Genomic DNA, 19,256 nt, shown 5'->3' with positions numbered 1-19,256 from the left:
CAGCGGTCACATGGACTGCTGCGTCATCCAGGGAGGTGGGGCCCGATGTCAAGAGAGGCGCGTCACCAAGGCAACGGCCGGGAAGTTCTCGGTAAGTACGAACTTTTTTTTTTTTAACAGGTTTTCACTGTCGAGGGTGCTGAAAGAGTTACTGCCGATCAGTTAGCTCTTTCAGCACCTTGGACAGTGACGGGCGTCGACTAGCCTCATCTCTATGATGGCGGCTGCGCGAAAATCACGCAGCCACGCATCATACACGGATGACACACGCAGCTGTCAAATGGTTTTTGCGCGCGCAAAAACGCAACGTCCGTCTGTATCTGCCCTTACACGAACATAATACACACATCACATACACAAACATAACTTACCTGCTCCTACCGCCGCCTCCGCTCCTATTACTTGCGCCTTCGCTTCCTTGAACATATGGCCGGAAGCCGCGGCCAGAAGCCGTTATCTTACTGTCCGGCAGCGTCTTCCGGTCCACATGAAAATGGCGCCGGATTTCGCTCTGAGAACGAGCTTAGTTTTGGTCTGTGTGGGAGCGGCGCATGCGCCGTTCCCACACAGACGGCGTACGCTATAGTGAATGGAACGGCTCCCGTTCGCATTCTCTATGGGGTTGTATGTGCCGTATTCCATCTCTGTATGTGTCGTTAATCGACACATACAAAGATGAAAAAAAATGGCAGCCCCCATAGAGAAGTAAAAACACAATAAAAAGTAGAACATGAGAACATAAATAAATAAAATTTATGTTAATATATTAAAAGCAATATGATTAAAAAAAAAAAGATTTCATGACTCCTTCCCTTTAAAGCTTTGCACTCTGTACCAACCTTCTTTTTTTTATTTAGTTTTTTATTCTCTCCCAATGCAACTAGTTTAAATAAATAAAGTGAGCTTACAGATTCAAAATATACCATGCAGATCTGTGTGTCTCCTTGGTTGCAGAATGATGTCCACATCAACAAATCTAGGCAAGAGGAATGAATTAAATCTGCACACAAATTGCTTGAGATAGATGTGTGTTTGTGTGTGTGTGTGTATATTTTGTGAGTACAGAATTATTTATATTGGCATAGATATCACTATTAAGAACAACGCACAGGATATGTTCATACGTTGTCGTTTTAGTCCAAATTAACTCATGGATCTGCTGCAACTTTACTGGCAGTGCAATTGTTAATGCCCCATTTACATGCTCAAGAAAAAAATCTGGGAAATAATGATCTCTCTACTATCCACAGCATGTTCATTGATTCTGCGCTGAACTTCAATGGAGTTGATCAACATGCAAATCCATGGCAAAAAAAAGTACACGGCGAATGTGCTTCTGTAAATCCTGACTGTATGAACGGGGCCTAAAACCCGCTCATTGCATCACCCCTCTGTTCTCCAATACAGAGAGGATTCTAGACAACTGGAAGTTGGGTAGTGCACCTGTCAAACCAACAAATGGCGCCAAGTGAACTGGTGTAATTGTTACTAGTATCCACAGGAACCAAAAAAGAATTAGCTGTTTGAATAACCAGCTCTCGAGGCATCTTCTTTTTTTGAAAATGTTCTAAATTTAATAATTACATCTATTGCTTGAGATTTATAAAAATCATAAAACGTATTAGTGATCCATACATATAAACACGTAAAGAAATATGGAAAATATACTCAATGGCTAATCAACATATGATGAAAATTTAAAATGAATAAAAGTTAGTCTATCATACTAATAATTCAAGATCCACATTCACAGGGAAAAAACAGGAATTTCTTGTTCATTCGATTAGGGAACATAGACCATGGGTCTATGCTGTTACCGCTAGGAGGCTTGACACGAAGAATTAAATAAGTGTTGGCCCCAACTACAGGATATACCTGGTCTAGAGACACTGAGCTAACTCCGTCTTAGTTGAGTGTTTGCAGGAAGTTTTTCCCCTTTTATTTATTTGGTTTTTTTTCCCCCGGTTCTCGATCTCATTACATTGGAAATGGGTGACGCTGTCCCCCCTGCTTTCCCCCCCAAGGTGGACACACTGACGACTCTAAAGCGAGGTTGTTCCCCTGCCTAAGAAGACCAGCTCGAAATGTGCACCCTTCCTCTAATTCTCCCCATCAGTGTTCCCCCTCAGCTGAAGGCAGTTCACTGAAGGGGTGGCTCTGCTGGTTAATAGACTACTGTGAGCGAAAATGATTAGAAACTCTTACGTTTATCCTACTAATGTCACACAGTCCATGATGGGCATATTGGTTTGCCTTTCTGACCAGCCACATCTGGACTCTGTCCACATCATCTTCATTCGGTAGGCCCCAAAAGCGGGCCAGGTCTGCATAACCGTCATCAGCCTCTTTTTCCTCCACTGTTTCCCAGAGGTTATGGTAATGCCGTGCAATTCATCGGGGAAAAAATAAACCAAAATTCGGTGCAATTGACCAATGTATTCTTGCACATTAATGTTTATTTTTTTTTTTAAAAGTTGTCGTTGTCGTCGTCCCCCCCCCCCCCCTTGGTTTCAACCTTATCTGTGTCCTCTGGCTCGGTGCAGTCTGGCGCGAGGCAGTGATGGCATCGGGCCTGTCTGCGCCGAGCCACACAGCCCGGAGGAGCAGACCGATCTCCACTTGTCGTTGAAATGGGGTTAGGTGGGTATGTATTTTATTAGGCACTGTTGGGGCTGTGTGAGGGCAATATGTCGGCATTATACTGTGGGGGCAGCTGTGGGAGCATTATACAGCGTTGGGGCAGCTGTGGGGCATACTGTGTGGAGGGCAGTTATGGTGGGTATTATACTGTGGAGGGCAGTTATGGTGGGCATTATACTGTGTGGAGGGCAGTTATGATGGGCATTATACTGTGTGGCGGGCAGTTGTGATGGGCATTATACTGTGTGGAGGGCAGTTGTGATGGGCATTATACTGTGTGGAGGGCAGTTGTGATGGGCATTATACTGTGTGGAGGGCAGTTGTGATGGGCATTATACTGCGTGGAGGGCAGTTGTGATGGGCATTATACTGCGTGGAGGGCAGTTGTGATGGGCATTATACTGCGTGGAGGGCAGTTGTGATGGGCATTATACTGCGTGGAGGGCAGTTATGGTGGGCATTATACTGCATGGAGGGCAGTTATGGTGGGCATTATACTGCGTGGAGGGCAGTTATGGGGGCATTATACTGCGTGGAGGGCAGTTATGATGGGCATTATACTGTGTGGAGGGCAGTTGTGATGGGCATTATACTGCGTGGAGGGCAGTTGTGATGGGCATTATACTGCGTGGAGGGCAGTTATGGGGGCATTATACTGCGTGGAGGGCAGTTGTGATGGGCATTATACTGTGTGGAGGGCAGTTGTGATGGGCATTATACTGTGTGGAGGGCAGTTGTGATGGGCATTATACTGTGTGGAGGGCAGTTGTGATGGGCATTATACTGTGTGGAGGGCAGTTGTGATGGGCATTATACTGTGTGGAGGGCAGTTGTGATGGGCATTATACTGCGTGGAGGGCAGTTGTGATGGGCATTATACTGCGTGGAGGGCAGTTGTGATGGGCATTATACTGCGTGGAGGGCAGTTGTGGTGGGCATTATACTGCGTGGAGGGCAGTTGTGGTGGGCATTATACTGCGTGGAGGGCAGTTATGGTGGGCATTATACTGCGTGGAGGGCAGTTATGGGGGCATTATACTGGGGGGGGCAATATTCTGTGTGGGGGCAGCTATGGAATATTATACTGTGTGGGGAGCACTATGGGGGCAATATACTGTAGGGGGGCAGTGTCATGGCATATATTATATACAGCAGGATCAGGGGATAAATATTATTTCAATGGCGTAGCATGCAAATAGGGGGTGTGGTATGCAAACAGGGGTGTGTCCTTTACCTGAAATAGTTTCATCCTGTTGACCTAACGGTCGCAAAAGTTTTTTTTTCCTCTCACTCTGAGCTCTAAGAGGTGGTCTCTAAGGTGTGGAAACCCTGACAAGAAGTTTGTTAATGTCGGCTGGTTAGATGTTATGTATCCCTCTCCATAAGTTGTCTCTTCAAAATGGTCTAATTCGCCAGTGATTGGGGGGAATCTTCCGCCGGGCCAAGACCACTATCCTACCTATTGTGGATGCAGCATCGTTTCTAGACCTGCTGGACCGGCGTTATTATTCAGGTCTTTCTTTGAGGATACTGGCTCTGCCTTGCGCCCTCTGAGAGGGCCTAGCAACTTCGTCATGGTATCCTCTCAGGAGCTCCTCTGGAAGAATTGATGGTTTTCCCACTCCAAATGTCTAGCACGACAAAGTATCTGTGCGAAGCATCTCTTGGTACTGGATACCTGGTGGTGTGTGTTTTGGCTTCCATCATTGCCATCCGCAGAACAACTTGGCTGAAGTTCTGGTCCACAGTTAAAGGATCCAAAATATCTTTAACTGCTCTTCTCTTTTCAGGCTTCCGTTTTTTTCCGTCACCTATCTTGACAAGATTATCTCAGAAGCCGCAGGCGAAACAAGCTCTTGCCTACCCCAGAACAAAGTCAGACATACCACATCTCGGAGGCCTCGATTCAGGAAGTGGTATTCTTGGAATACAAGATCACGTTAAAGAACATTTCTCCTGCGCATACATGTGCAGCATATAATAGGCAGGGCTTCACAAACACTGTCTCACTTTACACTTTTTTCCTATCTTCCTCCCTTATTTACATATCGGTGCCGTTATATTTGGCGCCTGATATGTAAATAAGCTGAACAGTCAATGGAGCTTTTCTATCTAATTAAATGGCATGGGGGCATGATCTCTTCGCTCTGACACTGTCTAATCGGCTACGGACGGTGTCCGGACCGCTTGTGCTGTGTTCCCTCCCGCGAGAACACACACAGGCTGGTGGTTCTGCATCGCTCTCTGTGTGTGTTCTCGCGGGAGGGAACACAGCGCAAGCCGCCCTGACACTGTAGCTGATTGGACAAGAGATTGGGGAAGAGATCACGCCCCCTTGCCATTTAGTTAGATAGAAATGCCCCATTGACAGTTCAGGGGCTTATTTATATATCGGGCACCAAATATAATGGCACCGATATGTAAATAAGGGAGAAAGTTAGAAAAATAATTTCAAGTGAAACAGTGTTTGTGCAGCCCTGCCTATTACATTCCACACTCCGCTGCACAAGTATGGGCAGGTGAAAGGTTCTCTTTAAAGCCGGGTTCACACGAGTCGGATAGGCTGCGTAAAAATTATGCAGCATATCCGACCTGGAATCCGCTGCACCTTCCGTCCGAAAAATTGTAGGACACTTACCCCCCCCCCTCCCTTTTTTTTCTGCGCGTAGTCCGGCCTCCTACGATGATGCTGCAGCCTGCGATTGGCTGCAGCGGTCACGTGGGATGAGAGCGTTCTGGGTTAACGTTAGTTTTGTTTTTTTTTTTCCTGGAGTTCCAATTTTTTAAATTTTATTTATTTTTTATTTCTGCGATTTACGTTTGGAACACTTGGCTTTCTGTTGCGGATTTTGCATCCCTATTGAATTCAATGTGGAAAACCCACAACAGAGGATCAACAAAAACGCAGCATATATTGACGCTCTGCGGAATGAAATTCCGCACTGCAGTTCAATTTATTAACTTTTACACTGCAGTTTTTTTTCCGCAGCGTGAGCATGAGATTTTCTACATTTCATCCACTTTGCTGCTGCTACTGTAAATGCTGCGGAAATGACGCAGCGTTTACACTACGTGGGAACACCTTCTTACTAGCATTCCTCCTGAGTTCCAGTCTGCTGTTCCCTTTTTTTTTTTTTTTTTTTCAGGCAATCGATTCTCTCACTTCAAGAGGTCATCATCCCTGTACCTCTAGATCAGAGATTTTGATGTTTTACTCCAATCTTTGTCATACCAAAATAGGATGGGTCAGTGCTCCCCAGCCAGGACCTCAAGTAACTGAATGCCTATTTTTTACCAAATCCCTCCATGTTGATGGCTCTTCTTTGAGCCGGGGGGAGGGGGGGTTGTCACCCCATTTGGATGAAATTTTGATCAAGTCTCCTCCTAGGGGAGGACAATGTGGCTGCTCTCCGGATTACACTTGGTACTTTGACCCAATTTAGGTTCGATCGTAAACTGCTCAAAGTCTTGTCTGTTCCCTTTCCAGGCACTAAAGTTCCTTGGTGTAACCTTCGACACTCAGTTGGCAAGTGTTTCTTCGCCAGGGTAGGTAGTGTTCCTCAGACGGGGTTTCGGCCCTTCCGGAGAGGCTCTACCACCTCTCTCCGCCTCTGAGTGAGCGTTCTCTGTAACATTTTGATCTAGACAACCATGGTGCAATTTTCCCCTTCAAAGGGTGATCCTTTCCCAGTGGAACCACTCTGGATTCATTGGACCGGAAGCTCCTTCTACCTCTGTCCCTCGGCCCTTTTTTTTTTTTTTTGTATCTCCTCGTCCAATAACTGCTGCTGTTCGTTCCTTCCGCTGCAATGTCCGATACTTTCCACAGATGCGTGTCTCCGGGGAGGAATGTTCCAGAACTTCATGACACGGGACCTCATGTCTCCTCTCTCTCCCCATCCACCTCCTAGAGTTGAGGGCTTTTTTTTTTTTTTTTTTTCTTTTGCCTGCTGCATTGGACATTACTTTTGTCTGGCCTTCTGATGTGAGTCCAACACACAATGTCACAACGATGGGTTATCTAAATCACCAGTGTGGGACTGCAGCAGTAATGACCGGCTGCAAGGATTCTGACTTATCGTCATGTGCCCACTTTCTCACAGGACGTGAGGTCTATTCAGAATCCTGACACTTCTGTAGCGTTTCTGTGGGATTTACAGCAAGGCAAGCGTAATCTTGTTTTAAATGACAGGTTACATCATAATCTCGTAAGATTACGCTTGCCTTGCTATAAAGATCACACAGACGCTACAGAAGTGTCAGGATTCTGAATAGACCTCACATCCTGGCTGGAGGTAATGTATATTCACTGTCAGAACACTTGAGTAACGTTAGTGTGTAATTTTGTCTGGTCGTTGATCGGCGCTCGTTTGCTCCTTTCACAAGGAGCTAGTATGGGGACGAGCGCTCGTTACTCCGATCGCTCGTCCCCATATATTTCTATCAGGTCGGCCACACATCTCGCTGTTTACACAGGGAGATGTGCTGCTGATAACGATAATATTTTGGCCATTTATAACGATACAATCAGCCGATGAACGAGTGTTTGCTCGTTCATCTGCTGATTGTTGCCCTGTTTACACAGCGCAATTATTGTGAACGCTCGTTTGCCTGATAATTGGCCGGTGTAAATAGGCTCTTAGTCTGGTGTATGACCTAAACTTAAATTTACAATTCCGATAGCTGCACTAAGATAAGTTTGGCACTGAAATGCATGTAATTTTTATTTCAGATGGCTTTCATAAAGTTATGCAGGATGATACTGGTGCAGCCAGACATGATAAATATTGTTCAGGCAGATATCAACACCAGTCTTTCAAGCGTGGCCATGAAGAGCTACTCTCCAAGATAAAGCGGAAGGTAACGACAAGTACGGGAGATAAACGGGTAATCCGGAAGGCTAAGGTTTGTTTGCTTATTTGCACTTTACAAATGTCGGGTATAGTGTTTAGCAAATGTAGGTAGACCGGGATCGATATTGATGTAAACTATTCCAGTCAAGACATGGCATAAGAGAAAAGTATTTAAAATGTCTAGCAATATGTTCCAAATTTATCATACGTCAGGCGCCACTGTGACTAGTTTGGCATAGGTTTATACGGTCTCTCTTTAAGATCGTATTAATAAATCTCACCCTTTGTTCTCCCTCATCTTGTGTTTGAGTAAAAGTGCTTGTTTATCTGAATCCATTTGGGCCAACAGCACTTTCTAACCGCATCGAGATCGGGATATATTACCTACTGGCTGTTACTTTGTTTTTAACATATGGCCCAAACATCAGAATAATTTATACTGAAAGACTTCTTAATGAGTAATTACCCTAAGATTTTTTTAATATAACAAACAAAGTATCATGGTGTTTAATGCAACTTTTTAATTGTTTTGTTTAAAAAAAAAAAAAAAGAACTTTTAGATATACAGCTATGTATCCTGGATAAATAGTAGCTGTATCTTGCGCTGAAATCCGAATCCTTCAGGTCCGCAGGACTGACTTCTTTGTTAGCGGGCCTGTGTGTCTATCACGCAGAATCCAGCTAGTTTATAACTTAGATGTGATCTATAAAAGGTGGATCATTACCCACTGTCACAGAAGCAGTCGGTCCCGCTGACCTGACTGATTCAGGTTTCAGTGCAAGCTACAGCTTCTCTGTATCCGGGGTACATAGAAGCTGTATTTCAAAGAAATTAATGAATTGTTTTTTTTATTGTAAAAATAAAAATTAAGTTGCATTCACAACCCTGTGCCTGCTTGTGACATACAGAGAACATTAACCACCATTGAATTGCTTTCCCTGACTAAGGCTTTGGTCTCACTAGGGCCATGATGATGAAACCACTGTTGCCTGAGGGCTTGAAAAATGGTATCTGCAAAAGTTTGTAGGCTGTTTTCACACTGCGTTAATGGGCTCCATTTAACATACAAGGGAACATTTTCCAATGTATACGTTCGTGTCCACTGACAGATGCCATGCAGTGGCATCCGTCGCCCATAGGATATTAAGGCATCCGTTCAAAGTATACAGTTTTTTTTACTAGATGCCTCTGGATAGAATAGTCGAATCCGCTACTCTATCCAGCAAAAAAACGAAACGGTGACACATACTGAGGCCAAAATATCCATCTTTTAGGTCGCGTGCCACTTTTTTCCTTCTAGTGCAGCTACAGCCAGACATTCACAACGGGCTCCTCTGTATAAAACATTCCTGTCCACCGTTTGTAGCAGCGGGCTGCCAATTTTCAGTTTTCTATAGGGTGCAGGACTCGCACTTCTGATCCTGTACAGCAATTGGTTCACTGCAGTCACGTGGCCACTAATCAGTGTTTGCAGACAGGGCGGTCCCCCTCTTCCCGCTGTCTGCATTTCATAGACGAGCCAGGACACCGCACACAGGACCTCTTGCAAGGAGCTGCTTCTCTTTGCACAAGGATTGCTCTGTACACTTTGCAAATGGGTGACACCTGCCTTTGGCACCCATCCCTTCCTTTAAAACACCCCTCAGATACTAAGCCAGTGAACCACAGTAGAAGAACATATACCTAGTTCATCCAAGGTAACTCAGGTGGCCACTACACCTTTTCAATGGAGTATAGCCTTGCCTCTTGCAGTATCTTAAAGCGGCTCTGTCACCACATTAGAAGTGTCCTATATTGTACATAATGTGATTGGCGCTGTAATGTAGATTACAGCAGTGTTTTTTTATTTTTGACTGAGTTATGACCTGTTTTATCTTTATGCTAATTACTTTCTTAATGGACAACTTGGCGTGTTTTACTTTTTGACCAAGTGGGCGTTGTACAGAGGAGTGTATGACGCTGAGCAATCAGTGACCAATCAATGTCATACACTTCTCCCCATTCATTTACACAGCACCTAGTAATCTTACTAGATCACTATGTGCGGCCACTTACTCACATATTAACGTTACTCAAGTGTCCTGACAGTGAATATACATTACCTCCAGCCTGGACGTGATGTCTCTTCAGAATCCTGGCACTTCGGTAACGTTTGTGTGAGATTTACAGCAAGGCAAGCGTAATCTCGTTTTAAATGAGTTTACAGCGTAATCTCGCGAGATTACGTTTGCCTTGCTGTAACTCGCACACAAGCGTTACCGAAGTGTCAGGATTCTGAATAGACATCACGTCCTGGCTGGAGGTAATGTATATTCACTGTCGGGACGCTTGAGTAACGTTATAGTGTGTTTATGTGGCTGCACATAGTGATCTAGTAAGATCACTATGTGCTGTGTAAATGAATGGGGAGAAGTGCTCTGTGGCTGAGCAGTGAGGAGGAACTGTAGGTTCGGGACCCCCGTTCCCGTGATTGGTGTGAGCGTTTAGACAATTATTTCCTGTCCTGTGGATAGGTGATTGTTTATTTTAGGAATACCCCTTTAATAATAATCCACACTTTTCTTCCCATCAAATATGACAATCTGCAACGGAGACTCTTGTCGCAGATGTGAACATAGCCTAACGATCATCTCTAACTAATACCTGATGCCAAAAACTTGATTTTGTGATTTGAATTCAAGGTGTCATGTATGTTTGTCAACATAATTGATTGTGCAACTTCTGTATTATCTATACTTATGCCATGTATTCTGCATAACGTGTGACTCTTCTAGATCACAGAAATGGTGATCGTTTTTTTTAAATTGGCATACAGAAATTGTTGGGTACTCTTTTTGGAGTCTTTCAAGTAGTGTCGGCATAATAGCAGCCACTAGAACAATTTAATATTGGCATTAGTTTTAGTTAAAGAGGCTCTGTCACCAGATTTTGCAACCCCTATCTGCTATTGCAGCAGATAGGCGCTGCAATGTAGATTACAGTAACGTTTTTATTTTTAAAAAACGAGCATTTTTGGCCAAGTTATGACCATTTTTGTAGTTATGCAAATGAGGCTTGCAAAAGTCCAAGTGGGTGTGTTTAAAAGTAAAAGTCCAAGTGGGCGTGTATTATGTGCGTACATCGGGGCGTTTTTAATACTTTCACTAGCTGGGCGCTCTGAAGAGAAGTAACATCCTCTTCTCTTCAGAACGCCCAGCTTCTGACAGTGCAGATCTGTGACGTCACTCACAGGTCCTGCATCGTGACGGCCACATCGGCACCAGAGGCTACAGTTGATTCTGCAGCAGCATCAGCGTTTGCAGGTAAGTCGATCTTACCTGCAAACGCTGATGCTGCTGCAGAATCAACTGTAGCCTCTGGTGCCGATGTGGCCGTCACGATGCAGGACCTGTGAGTGACGTCACAGATCTGCGTAACTTGGCCAAAAATGCTCGTTTTTTAAAAATAAAAACGTTACTGTAATCTACATTGCAGCGCCGATCTGCTGCAATAGCAGATAGGGGTTGCAAAATCTGGTGACAGAGCCTCTTTAAGAGGCAATTATTTTCTGTCTTGATAATCGTAGAATAAATTTTTCTTGAAGACCTCTACTTTGGCTTTAAAGATGTGTTCTTGTAAATGTTCCATCAGGTTATGCTTTGCATTTGTGTAAGTTATTGAAGAAATTATAGGTCTCTATTTTTTAATAGTTGACTTTTATATGATACAGTATGATGCATTTTATCTTTTGTCTATTTGTGTGGGGAGTGGTTATACTTTTTAAAGAGTACCTATCGTTACCAAAACAAAAATCACTCCTTTGACAGATGTAGATATATTATATATGTATATTTGATGCAATGCAGCCAGAAATGCGATGTCTAACCTGTGTATTTTGGGTCTTCTTCCCTCCTCTCTTTCCCCCCTCTTCTCGTCCCTCTGCTGGTTTCTGTAAATGTACATTTTCTCTCTCCGTGCCTGTTGAGTGGGTGGGCTCTTCCTGGTGTGATGTAAGAGCTGTTCTGGGTGCGTTAACCAATCAGACGTCACCACTCGTGCTGAAAACACTGGGTAACCAGCTGCAGCTGCATCCCCCTCCTCCATTTCTAGTATTTACTGTTTTACACTAAACAGATTTTTTTTGGCGACTGAATGTTTTTGAACATTTACAGAAAGATTGCAGGGAAAGGGGCACGACAGGCTGCTGGAAGGGGAGGAAGGGGCCACTTCCCTCAAATAAGATATATTACATAGTTTCATTTATTCACATCAACTACTGATCTATAAAAAAAAAAAACGATAGGTACGCTTTAAGGGCTCCCTTGTGCCATTCGAAAGCACGCACATTTTTTTTCAAGGCATTTGAAATCTGTTGTGCACAGCGACAAAAAAATATCTACCCCTAAAACACCTTTTACATGTTGGACTGGTTTTACACGCTATGTTTCTCTGCTTACAACTTGAGATAATTGGGGGCAATTAATTCCTATCCTAGCTACTGGAAAAGATTCCCTTTTACATCTATCACTACGGTCTGGTAACACAAACAAGGGACCTATTCAGATCTGCGTTAGAGGCTCCGTTAGGGCCTCTTCACAGATCCGGTCCAAAATGGCGGAAACCGCTCAACAAGCTGCGCTATTGTTTCCGGTAAAATTATGGAAACCACGACAGAAACCTGACGGAATGCATTAAAGTCAAGGGAATTTGTCAAGTACTGATGGTGTTAGTCATGCAACAGAACTGGCGCTTCCGTTATTTTTCGTCTGCTCCTCTGATGGTGCCGAGCAACGGAAACCCAAATGCAGATGTAAACAGGCCCTTAACCATGTCAGAATTCATTTATAATGTCAAAAAACGTCCAACTGAAAACTATCTTTTACTTGTCATTCTAATTTCTTGGAATAACTATGTTTGAAGAGAAAAATCATAGCCTGTAACTCCAGCTATAGAAAGCATCTAGAACATAGGCTCATACCTTAGATATCTCAGGTAAGAGTGTAAGGTTGCTTTAAGGAGTTCTTTCAGTATGTTTTGATTTATTTTATTTTTTTTAAATCTTTTTTACAAAAAACAGCAACAAGTAAAAAAAAAAAATATATATTTAAATATACTTACCACTATATTCCCCATTGTTGTTTTACTCCAACTCCCTGATGTTGAAAAGCCACGGCCTTATGTAAACCATATGGAGATAGTAATGTGTCCTTGTGACCAATTTGCATGCAGCGCCAGAGTCACGTGTTTGGATAGATGTGAACCGGTCCTTTAATTGTGACATCACATCAGCGTTGGCTTTCCGTTGAGCGGTTCCGTCTGAGGTTTCAGTCGACTACTCTATTGATTCCGTCGAAAAAGCAGAAACCTGCCGGAATGGTGACATTAGCAATGTTTCCATCACCATTGATATCAATGGTGATGCAAACGGAAGCTAAGGTTTCCATTTGTCTTTCCGTTGAGGGGTTCTATGACTGAAACCTCAGACAGAACCCCTCAACGGAAAGCTAATGCTGATGTGAACAGGCCCTAAGACCTCTTTTTGTGGCTATGTTTAAATACAGCTGTGGCCTTTCACTAGTGCTGAGTGGAGGCAGAATTATGAAAATATATTGGTAAGGGAACTATTCTCATTTTTTTTTTTTCTTCCTGCTATGGCTCCTGAAAAACCTTCTTAAAGAGGCTCGGTCACCACATTATAAGTGCCCTGTCTCCTACATAAGGAGATGGGTGCTATAATGTAGGTGACAGCAGTGCTTTTTGTTTAATAAAACGATCTGTTTTCACCACTTTTTATTAGCGATTTTAGATTTATGCTAATGAGTTGCTTGATGCCCAAGTGGGCGTTGTACAGAGGAGTGTATGACGCTGACCAATCAGCCTCATGCACTCCTCTCCATTCATTTAGGCAGCGCATAGGGATCCTTTTAGATCGCTATGTGCTGTCTTATACTAACACAATAACAATACTGAAGTGTTTAGACAGTGAATAGACATTCCACGGGATGTCTATTCACAATCTCTGCACTTCGTTACTGTTTCTGTGGTAGTTACAGCAGAGCAAAGCGTAATCTCGTTGTAACCTGTCATCTACAGCGTAATCTCGCGAGATTACGCTTGCTCTGCTGTAAGTACCACAGAAACAGTAACAAAGTGCACAGATTGTGAATAGATATCCCGTGGAATGTCTATTCACTGTCTAAACACTTCAGTATAGTTAATGTGTTAGTATAAGACAGCACATAAGGATCTAAAAGGATCCCTATGCGTTGCCTAAATGAATGGAGAGGAGTGCATGATGCTGATTGGTCAGCGTCATACACTCTGTACAACACCCACTTGGTCTGAAGTAAAACACGCCCACTTAGGCATTAAGCAACTCATTAGCATAAATCGAAAATCGCTAATAAAGTGGTGAAAATAGATTGTTTTTCTAAATAAAAAGCATTACTGTCAGCTACATTATAGCGCCGATCTTATGTAGGAGACAGGGCACTTATAATGTGGTGACAGAGCCTCTTTAACTCCTACTACATAAGAGAATGAGACATGTCCTCACCAAGACTCTGTCATTTATTGTGTACAATAACTTTCTGCCAGGTGTCTGTTCCCCGTGTTGAGGAAGGTAAAACTGAGCCAGATGACATGCAGAAAATATTAACCTTGCTCCATCAGCTGCAAGCAAGACAAGATCTCCTTGACACAGCTGTTGAATCTCTGAAGAGGTACCCTAAAGCAAGACATCTTGGCTAGGACTATAAAAAGTGGCGAATGTAACCGTTATGACTGAAGTGTGTGTGTGTACAATTTTATTTATTTTTTATTTCTTTTAAATAGCAGATTGTAAACTGATAGCCCAATGCATATGGAGGCACTGTGGGTCTGTAAAAATAAAATGCTACAATTGGTAATAATCTGGTGAGACGCAGCTGAGCCATATCATGAGCCCAGCATCTAAACTGGACCATTCCTTATGCACTCGTATTACCAGAATTTCTTTGAGTTGGAGCTATGGGTCAATAGAGCTTAAACTCCACACGAAATTCGGACTTCTGCTTACTGATATGCCTATAATTTGGCGATAGTCCCTTTTTTTTTTTTTTTTTTTTTTTTTTTATTATCGTTCATGCCTATATACTGGAAGCCCTTATGATGTTTCCCTTAGCCCATTATAACAGCCTCTCCTTTCTGCAGTCATATATATTAAAAATGTATCATTCAGCTATCTGTGTTGGGAGTGTGGCCATTGGTATTTAGGATATACATCGCCACTGTAGTTTACAGACCCACCGTAAACAGTTGAACGTCTCCCGATCCCTACGGCTTTTGTATGTTACTTGTTTGTGTGATAAGTGTAGCCCAGAGGTATTAAAAATAGTGTGGAAACACTAATTATTAATGACCAATTCAACTTTTGAAATACATTTTAAAATAGTTAAAATCTGCATAGGAAGTTCAGTAAAGCTGGGTTTACACGCACAAGTTTTTGACCAATCAGACAAAATCCAATATCTGCTGATTGGCCTGTGTTTGCGGTTTATACACAGATATTTTGTTAGGATAGAACCAATCCTTCCCTTATTATTTTTTTTTTTTTTTTTTAAATATCAGCAAAACAAGGCCCTGTCCACACCAAGTTTATGCATGGGATGGGAACACAGCCTAAGGCCTCATGCGCACAACCGTAAAAATTGCCCGTAGTTACAGACCATAATACGGTCCGCAATTACAGACCAATTCAATTCTATTGGCCGTGGGTGTCCATGCCGTAGAAATGTCCGGAAAGTTATGTAAAATGTCTGTCCCCTTGCGTATTTCGGGCCGTGCTCAAAAATGTGGCCCGCCATCGCAGGCCGTGATTACTGGCATGGCCATGTGCATGGGGCCTAAAACAGGATGCCTACCATTTTACCATTGACCTCTAATGTACAAAAAACAGGATCCAGAGAAAATGGGGAGCCTGTATCACTTTTCTGTCCTCTCGCATCCCTGTTTTAATGGTAAAATTGCCCAACAAAAAATACACTTAATTTCAATAGGATGCGAACCTAGCCTAAAATCACCCTTTTCCCTATAATGGAGTCGTCTTTCACGTGCTGTTTACAAAATACAATCGTGTTTTTTTTAAACCCGTCCAATCTGTTTTCTAGTAGATGACTCGTTTCAATTCGATTTATTAGGCCATGTACACACATCAGTATAAGATGGCCATGCACTTTAAGGGGGTTGTCTCAAGATTAAAAGCTGTCTCCAAATCACAGGATAGGTGATAACACTGATCTGTGGCGGTCTGACCGCTGGGACCCCCACCAATCACGAGAACGTGGGTCCCATTCCTCAGAATGACTGGAGCGGCAGGCCACACTTGCTCTATTCATTCTCTATGGCGCTGCTAGAGGTAGCAGAGTATAGCGCTAGTCTGTCTCCGGCAGTGCCATATACAGTGAATAGAGCAGCAGTGCGCCTGTCCAACTTGCCGCTTAGTTAATTCTGAGGAGCAGGACGTCCGTTCCTGTGATCGGTGGGGGTTCTTGAGATCGGACCCCCACCGATCAGCATGTTATCACCTATTCTGTGGTTTGGAGGTAACTTTTAATCTTGGGTCAACCCCTTTTTAGTTAGCTGTTGGCTGAACGACTCCACCATAAACATGCACAATTGGCTGGGTGTGCATAATTTTAAATACGGAGGAGCAGCAGCTTATTCCCATGGGAACAAAGGATCGGCCATGTTAGATTTCTCCTCCTTTTCGCCACATACTTTAGAGATTTGTCCGATCATGACGAAATCTGCAGGTTCGGATGACATTTATTTCATGTGTATGGCCACCTTTAGATTGCTATTGGCCAGGATAGAAATTGGACAGAAATAGTCTGTGCGCCCTGGAGCTAGCCATACATATAGGCACTTAGGCACTCTAAAGCCAGCCATACACATAAGGCCTCGTTCACACGGCGCTGAAAAAAAAAAGTGTAAAGCGTTTTTGACAGCATAGGAGTTTAGTGTGCGTTCTCGGCAACGTAATTAGTACCCCCATTGACTACGGGAACTAGGAGCATTTGCCACTCCAAAGAATTGACCTGGCACTTTTTTTTTTTTTTACACGGTTAATTTTTTGTTACATGTGCGTAAAAGAACACGTATGTGCTAACTAGGTGCTTTCCCTCTGGTGTCAATGGGAAGCTTAAAGGGGTTTTCCCATCAGGGACATTTGACATATCAACAAAATATGTCATAGATACGGGTCCCACCTCTGGGACCTGCACCTATCTCTAGAACAGGGCCCCCTAAACCCCGTTCTACTGCTACACCACTAAAGCGTGTGATTTCCTACCATGAATGAGAATACAGCGTAGCTCGCTGAGCTATGCTGTCTCTGTAACTCCCATAGTAGTGCTTGTCCGTTACGGAAGTAGCGTAGCATGTGTGCTGCGCTGTTTTATTGTTCATGGTCAGAAATCACACGCTTCAGCCGCAAAGCAGAGTGGTACAACAGGGTTTAGAAGGCCCCGTTCTAGAGCTATGTTCTAGACCCTCATCTGTCTGACATTTTACCTATCCTGTGGATAGATCATAAATGTCCCTGATGGGAAAACACCTCTAAAGCATGCGGTTTTGGCATGTAAAACACGTCAAATACATGCCGTTTGAACACGGCCTAAGAAGTTTATTTTGGTAGGATTGGCTGACGTGTATGAGGGCCGCCTCAGTCTTCCCCCAACACCAGATGTTGAAGTCCAACATGCCCAGCGGGAGATAAGCCCACCCCCTGCTAGAGGGGTCTGGCAGTGGCTTATTCCCTTTACCCCATTGAAAGGTGCTGACAGTGTGAGTGTTTATATGTGTGGCTTTACGATTTAAACTTTTTAATTACTGCTTTTTTTTAAATTTATGAAATTTTTTTTTTTACATTTCACGTCACTCAATTCCCAGTTTCTTTTGGTTGCTTATTACCAGAGAGCAGTTAATTTGGGGGCTCAAGTGATGGTTAAACACTTAGAAATAAACTATTAGGTCAATTGTCTGACATCCGCTTGGAGCGAAACTGCTGTCTGGTTCAAAGACAACTAGCAGAATTTAAAACCAAATTTGGAATCAAAGTATTTCAAAAAGACCTGTCTGTTTTCCAGACATGCTTGTTTTTGGTAAATACTTGTATTCCTCATTCAATAACAATTCTGGAGCATCTTTTGTTAGAACTCTGCTTTTTGTCATTCCTGTTATTCCTCCTGGAAATGTATGAATATATTGAGAACTGGGTGTTACCAAGCCTCTCGTCAAAGGGTTGTCTCCCTTTACAGTCTGAAATTGTCAGCACTAATTGGACGTTGTCAGATTGTGTAGACGTGCTCTATTGACAAGGGAGCTGCCAACAACCAGTTGTCAATTTATTCATAAGTTTCCAGGAGGAATAATTAAGGCCTCATGCACAGGACCATGCAGTATTCATGGTCCGTAAATACGGCACGGACGGCTGCGTTTGTGGACCGTGCTCACAGTAATAAGTACAGGTCCGTAAAGTGGCAAAAGTAGGACATGTCCCTTTTTTTTTTTTTTGCGGGTCATTTCTACGACCTGGACACACCCGTAAATATATGGAAAGGTGTCCTTGGCTGATAAAATACTGACCCATTCATTTCTATCGGCAATTAAGCATCCGTAATTGCAGATAAAATTTACTGTCGTATGCATGAGTTCTAAGAAAAGAGGCTTCAGAATTGTTTTGTCAAAGAAAATACAAGTATTTTATAAATCCGACATATCTGCAGAGACAGGTCCCTCTTAAAGCTACTCCAACTTTTTAATGTAGATTTGAAGTGCAATATGCATTCTGTTATACAGGAATGTAGACCGCTATCATCCTAAAGTAAAAAACAAAAAAAGACCTAGTTAGAAGGCAGATTTTTTTTCTTTTTTTATTTGTTTTATTATTCGCTTTGGAAGTAGAAAACATTGGTGCATTTATTTATGTCTGGGCTCAGCATTCCTATGTACCTTTTGATCAGTAAAGAAATAATGCCCTTGTTTACCTCTGTAAACATATTTTATTTTATTTTTTTTTATTTTGAAAAGGGAAAATGAGGCCTTGTGGAAGGAGGTCCTACAATTACGACCGACACAGTCGCAGTTTGAAACTGTGAGTATAAAATAAGTTTCAGCTGTAGCCAAATTAGAAAAGAGATGTCTAAGGGTATATTAACATGTTGGCATGGAGTGGCGGAGAGCCATACCAGTATTGCAACTTCGCAAAGCTATTTGCAATTACGTATGTTTTTTTTGCTGTGGTATTACTGCGATTGCATTGACCATTGATGGATGTTGGAAAGTTATTGTGGTAAAACGACATAACAATCCAAACGTATTTGTGTTTATTTTCAGTGTGGTAATGGTGTGGCGCTCTGCGTAACAATATCACCCTGTGAATATACCCTAAAAGACCGTTTCCCGCTAAAATGAAAAAAATCACCTGTAACTAAATGTGATTTGTCCTTTTCTGGCAAGTCATTAACATTTTTATATCCGCTGTTTATAACAAAAAATATTGGTTTCTAGGACAGCTGATCCAATATGCAGTGTCAACAGGTCTTGCCACCCAGTATTTCTAAACTATGGAACGCTGCCACAGGATATTGCGATATAACCGAAGTTAAGGTTATTCGTTGTTTGAGATGGGGCAATAAATCAGGAATTTATTTTGATAGCCACACTTGGAGTCCGGAAGGAATTCTCTCCCCCCTAATAAGAAAACTTGCAATTGCCTCATAGGTTTTTTGACTTTCTCTGGT

The 19,256-nt window shown here is 42.8% G+C and overlaps 1 protein-coding gene across 5 annotated transcripts in view; it reads left to right on the top strand.

The window, feature by feature from the left end:
* The window catches only part of LOC142759803 (uncharacterized), a 51,827-nt gene that overhangs the window by 15,999 nt on the left and 16,572 nt on the right, over positions 1 to 19,256 (top strand). For 3 of the 5 annotated variants that reach the window (XR_012883199.1, XR_012883198.1, XM_075862397.1), the window contains exons 3-5: positions 7,373 to 7,545; positions 14,071 to 14,195; positions 18,544 to 18,607. Coding sequence is in view for 3 of the 5 variants with exons in the window: in XM_075862397.1 (XP_075718512.1) it covers positions 7,373 to 7,545; positions 14,071 to 14,195; positions 18,544 to 18,607 (362 nt within the window). In the remaining 2 variants the exon portion in view is untranslated. The remainder of the gene's footprint in view (positions 1 to 7,372; positions 7,546 to 14,070; positions 14,196 to 18,543; positions 18,608 to 19,256) is intronic. The other 2 variants (XM_075862398.1, XM_075862399.1) reach the window with 2 other exon arrangements.

This window comes from Rhinoderma darwinii, chromosome 4, assembly GCF_050947455.1.
Source record: "Rhinoderma darwinii isolate aRhiDar2 chromosome 4, aRhiDar2.hap1, whole genome shotgun sequence".
Classification (NCBI taxonomy): domain Eukaryota; kingdom Metazoa; phylum Chordata; class Amphibia; order Anura; family Rhinodermatidae; genus Rhinoderma; species Rhinoderma darwinii.
The sequence above is the reverse complement of the archived record's forward strand: the minus strand, read 5'-3'. Positions and strand labels throughout refer to the sequence as shown.